Source organism: Fukomys damarensis, unplaced genomic scaffold (assembly GCF_012274545.1).
Source record: "Fukomys damarensis isolate Sample0158 unplaced genomic scaffold, DMR_v1.0_HiC HiC_scaffold_8, whole genome shotgun sequence".
In the NCBI taxonomy this organism is placed as follows: domain Eukaryota; kingdom Metazoa; phylum Chordata; class Mammalia; order Rodentia; family Bathyergidae; genus Fukomys; species Fukomys damarensis.
The window spans coordinates 32,162,922-32,168,921 of NW_022900920.1; the positions used below are offsets into that span (position 1 = coordinate 32,162,922).

The 6,000-nt window shown below is 37.5% G+C and overlaps 1 protein-coding gene across 9 annotated transcripts in view; it reads right to left on the minus strand.

Moving 5' to 3' along the window:
* Positions 1 to 6,000, minus strand: part of Gbf1 (golgi brefeldin A resistant guanine nucleotide exchange factor 1) — a 119,115-nt gene that overhangs the window by 31,858 nt on the left and 81,257 nt on the right. For all 9 annotated transcript variants that reach the window (XM_019207790.2, XM_010626419.2, XM_010626420.2 and 6 more), the window contains exon 4: positions 1,671 to 1,802. In XM_019207790.2, coding sequence (XP_019063335.1) covers positions 1,671 to 1,802 — 132 coding nt within the window. The remainder of the gene's footprint in view (positions 1 to 1,670; positions 1,803 to 6,000) is intronic.

Below are 6,000 nucleotides of genomic sequence, written 5' to 3' on the forward strand. Positions count from 1 at the left end.
AAGGAGAGGAAATTAAAATGTTCAACCTTAAAAAAGTAAAAGCAACAAAACATCAGTGTTTAGCCACCAGTGGTGCATATATGTGTGTGCGTGTGTGCATGCGCGCACACACACACACACACATACACACACACACCTCTGTAATATGCAGTGCTGGTGACAGAGTGGGGAAATGAATTCTCAGATGCACTGGTGAAAGTGTAAATGATGCATTCTTTTGAGAAAGCAGCCTGGTAGTACCTATAAAAATGTGACACACACAGGGTCTTTAACCAGAAATTCCAAATTCAGAATATTTCATATAAAAGTAAAATTTGGGCTGGGGATTTAGATCAGTGGTACTGATGCCTGCCTCACAAGCACAAGGTCCTGAGTTCAATCCCCAGTACCAAAACAAAACAAATAAAAGTAAAATTAGTAAATAAGGATATACAAATAAGCATGTTTATCTCAGTATAACTCATAATGCCTCCAAAAAGGAAGCAACTTAAATATTAAGTAATAAAGAAACAATAAAATAAATTGTGTTTTAACACTCCACTATGGGAATTATACAGTTACTAAAAAGAAAAAAAAATACTGGGTTCAGTGGAGGAAGAAATGGGGGAGCTACTGCTTGATGAATATAGTTTATCTCTGGGGTGACAAAAATGGGAAATAGATGATGGAGATGTTTTCATTCATTCATTCATTTTTTGTTTTTTGAGACAGGGTCTTGCTACGCAGCCCAGGCTAGCCTTGAACTCACTGTGTAGTCCAGGCTGGCCTCAAACTTGCAGCAATCCTTCTGCCTCAGCCTCCTGTGCACTAGGATTACAGGTAGGTGCCACCATGCCTGGCTTATTTTTGTTTTTTGAGACAGTGTCACATCCTGTAATTCAGGTTGATGTTTGTACAACACTATAACACTGCAATTTAATGGCACTGAATTGTACATGTAAAATGATTAAAACGGCAAATTTTAGTATTACATATTTTATAATAAAAGGAATAAATCAGATGGGTAATTACAACATGCACATCTAAGTTAACACTATTAAGCAAAAAAAGAAAATACATAGGGCATAATCCTTTTTCTTTTTAAAGTGGAATAGTAGGGGCCAGGGATTTAGCTCAGTGGCTCTGCCACCTGCCTTGCACACATAAGGACCCGGGTTCGATCTCAGGCACCAAAAAAAAAAAAAAAAAAAAAAAAAAAAAAAAAAAAAAAGCAATAGTAATTCATATATTCACATGCAGAAAAAGAGATGGAAAGAGTCCAACCAAGCTAGCACCCACTGTTTACCTCAGGAAGGGGTTGGAGCATTAAGAGAGACAGAAGAAAGACAATTAACTTTTCTTTCAGATACAACTTTATTGTTTGTTTTCTTATAATACGTATGTATATTTGAAGACAAAATTTTTTAAATTTAGCAAACAAATCTCCAAGGGTACCATACTCTTAACTCTCTCCAAAGCATAGTTAGAGAAACCAGGGCAAACCCCTCCCCTAGCACTCCCTTAATAGCTCTATTTCTCTTCTGCAAGGAGAGATAGCTGGGAGCCCCTTCCCAGTTTCACTAACACACTGTTTAAGGCTCAGCACTCCCTGAGAGGCAGGAAACAAGCATGGCAGCCATCCTACGAAAAAAGGAAGCGCAGCAGCCATCTTATGAAGCCAAATCTCTTACCTATGAGTGCAGAGGACAGGAATTTATTGACGGAGGTGAGTGCCAGTCCAGTGATGGGGCCAGTGGTATCTTCAGAACGAATCACTTCTAGAAATGGTCGAAGGAACACATTGGGTTCAATCTCTGAGAGTTCTGCAAGGAAAAATAAAAACAAACAAACAAACAAAAAAAAACAGAAATGAAAAGATACCATCTAATAAAAAGTTAAATCTTGAAGAAAGCCCTCATTGCTGGATCAGTCTTCTGGATTACTTTGAACACCACTGATTACTTTCAATCAAGTCCCAGAAACTGTATTATTTTATCTATAAAACTTTTGGTATCTAGCTCTACAAGATTAATTTTATATAAACAATATTTTAAAGAGTTAATGGTAAAATTGTTAAATTGTGTTAAGTACATATTTTGTCACAAGTTTTAAAATTGTTCTTTAGTATCACCAAATATTGAGAGTCTATTTTCCATGTCATTTCACTACCCTCCCCAGAGATACACAGGTAAATCTCATCTTGGGTACAGCCAACATGGCTAAAGAAATCCCAGGCTGGGCTCCTGTCTTTATATCTTTTGTTCATATAGTTAAGGTCACTTCAATTAAAGAAAGAGTATAGCAAAACCCAGGAGGGTGAAGAGAACCCCTCTTTATAGTCCCTTGCCAAAAAAAATAAGCCAAAAATGAACAAAAAGATGATGAGGTTCTTAGTCATAGAGGCAGTAATCTTACAAGGTCTTAACCACTCTCAGCTTTCTTTCAGGCTGGAGTAAGCAGAGATGAAGGAACATCATAATCTTTAAACTACAGATGATAAAAAAGATCAGGTAAGATGTATGAGTGCCTCAAATAACAAGTATATGGTTCTAAAACCTGTAAAACCACTGCTTCTATTGCACCCAATGGCCAGCACTTAATCCACAACTGAGGAAATTTTAGCTCAGGGCAAGAAACAATACATATACTGGTCTTGCTCCCACCCTACTCAGCCCATGATTTGTTTTTCTAGACTCCTTGCACTTTCAGAGCCAGTTCCTTAAAAGGCTTCCTAAATAGGCCAGAAACACTTAGGGATATGATTTAGGGACAAGGAAGCTAAGTCTCCTAAGTACCTTCATTTTCATACAAATGGAGGGAGCTTCCCACTCACTTCCTCCCAACCTCTGCAGTAGGTAAACATTCCCTGGCCCTGCTGTTCTTCAGATTAATGCTTTAATTAATTGGCAGACTGGGTAGCATTTTCCAAGCTTGTCTATGGCAATCCATGAACATATCAGCTGTGTAAAACCTGCTTCTCACCCCTCACTGTATTCACCTAGAGATATATAATTTGTAGGGTGTGTGTGTGTGTGTGTGTGTGTGTTACTATTAGTGCTGAGTTGACATGCAAGGAATATACTTGGGGAAAATGAAATATATAACATATTTTTAAAAAGCACATTAAAAATTTAAAGTTATCTAGTTTTCCTGATTTTAGAACATTAATATATTATGTACAATATGATCTGTCATTTTTTTTTTTAATTTGTGGGTTTTTTTTTTTTTTTTTGGTACTGGGGGTAGAACTTGGGTCACTGGGCTTCTGAGGCAGGCGGCGGAACCACTGAGCTAAATCCCCGGCCCTTGGTCTGTATTTAAAAAATGGTTCAGCCAGGAATTTAGCTCAGTGGTTCTTTACCATTGAAACAATTATTTACAGATATTTTTCCCCAGTATGAAGCTTGTCTTTTCATTTTCTTTTTCCATAGAACAAACATTTTTACTTTTGATGAAGTCTAACTCATCAATATTTATTTTATGGATTATGTTTTGGCATAATGTCTAAATTTGCTCTAACCCCAGGCCACAAAGATGTTTTTCCCCTCTATTTTCCTCTAAAAGGTTTACCATAGATAGTACCACTACTGTTTGGTCCTAACAACAAACATATGGGTACAGAAACCAAAACACCATCCCATATACAAACACTCCAAATGAAATAAAACGGCATAAAGTTTAGTTATAAAGTCTAACAAAATGCATCAGTACCTGTATATATAAAGGTTAAACATAGGATTTATGTTTTTCACATGTATCTATTTTGAGTCAGTCTCTGTCTCTTTTTTTCTTTCTCTTTTTTTTTTGGCACTGGGGATTGAACTCAGGACCTTACACTTGTGAAGCAGGGGGCGGCACCACCAAGCTAAATCCGCCCCCCTCCCCGCATATAGATGTGTTATTGTTCCAACACTTCTCATTGACTTGTCTTTGCATCTTGGTCAAGAATCAACTGGTTCTATTTGTGTGGCTCTCTTCTGTGTTCTCTATATGTTCCAGTCATCTATGGTGCTTATCATTTTAACACCACACTATTTTGATTAATATAGGTAAACACTAAGTATTAAAAGCAGTGTACTGCCAGGGGTGGTGGCACACATCTATAATTCCAACATTCAGGAGGCTGAGGCAGGAGTATTGCCATGAATTTGAGGCCAGTCTAGGCTACACAGTGAGTTCAAGGCCAGCCTGAATGCATAGTGAGGCCCTGTCTCAAACAAGCAAACAAACAAACAAACAAAATCAGTAGTGTGATTTCCCCAATTTTTTCTTTCCCACACCATTCAGTGTTTCAACTTCTTTCTTCCTTTCCTGTCCCTTCCATATCTCCCTCCCTTTTTGTGCTGAGAACTAAACCCAGAGCCTTGCATATGCTCAGCAAGTACTCTACCACTGGGCCACATCCCCAGCTCTCTATTCTTTCAACTTTAAGACAGCCTTATCTATTACAAATAACTTTGTTGGGAGTTTTTTTTTTTTTTTTTTTTTTTTGGTACTGGGGATCAAACTCAAGACCTTGCACTTGCCAGCCAGGGGCAGTGCCACTGAGCTACATCCCTGGCCTGGCCGAGAAATGTTTATCTTTGCCAAATGGTGCCTACCAAATCTATGTGCCTATTTATTTAGACCTATTTTTTTTCTTTTATTGAGTTTACTGGTACATTTTAGGTATACAGTACAATTACGTTCATTATTGGGATCTTGTACCTTTACATGACAGGTCTTGGTTCTCATTTTTTTCCCTTGTTATTTAGATCTTTTTTATTTTTCTTATCAGTATATTGTGGTTTAAGCATTTAGCTCCGCATATGTTTTGCTACATTTTATACCCAACTAATTTTATGTGGTATGATTGTTGTAAATGACACTGTTTTAGTTTCCATAATTTATTATTAGTATACAGAAATGCAATCAATTTCTGTGTGTTGACCTTGTAATGCTGAGACCATATTATATATACTTAAACTAAGATATCTGTTTGTATATTCTTTGGGAATGACTATAAATATCTGTTATCTGAAAACAGGGACAGTTTTCTTTTTTCTAATTTATATGCATTTTCTTTCATATTCTTGTCTCACTGCACTGGCTAGAATGTCTAGTCCTATGTAAGTGGACATCTTGCCCTGTTCCCAATTTTAGGGTGAATACATTCAGTGTTACACTGCAAAGTATGATTTTAGCCATCAGTTTTTGTAGATGTTGAGCATCATGAAAAAGATGTAACATTTTGTAACATATATTTTCTTCATCAACATCATTACAATGTTAGTGTTAAGTTGACTGATTTCAGATACTGAGTCAGCTTTGCATTCTTTAATATACCTAGTCCTGGTATATTATTCTTTTCACATATTACTAGATTAGATTTGCTAATCATCTGCCTCTTAAATGAAAGAGCTTTAAATGAAAGGTCTTGGAGAGTTTTGGCAGAGGCAGGAGAGAAACCATGCAGAGGCTTGGACAGAGTTCCATGGAACACTTTCTGGGTACTGGATGCAGCTCTTACAGTGTGGAATTCAGTCAATGGACGAGAGAGCAGTACCAATACCAGACATAGATACCCAAGCTCTTCATCTGTCACATTGGACACAGAAGTTGGAATCTGTGGCTGCTAAGACACACATTCCAGATGCTGAGGATGCAGGTCAGTAGGAAGGTACTTGGCCAGCATTCAGAGGTTCTGGGTTCAACCCTAGCAACTGCTTCCAGGACTTTCATTTCATGAATCAAGGCTTTATAAAAGCTTACTAATTAGCTGGGTGAGGTGGTGCACGCCTGTAATCCCAGAGCTTGGGAGGCTGAAGCAGAAGGATCTCTGTGAGTTCGAGACTAACCTGGGCTACATAGTGAGTTCCAGTTTAGTCTCATGTACATAGTGAGACCCTGTCTCAAAACAAAAACAAAAACAAAAACAACAAAAAAACAAAACAAAACAAAAAGCCAAAAACTTACTAATTAGAAAACTAGAAGGGCTGAATTTTTTAATGAGCCACCAGGAAAGGAATCTTCACTGTCATC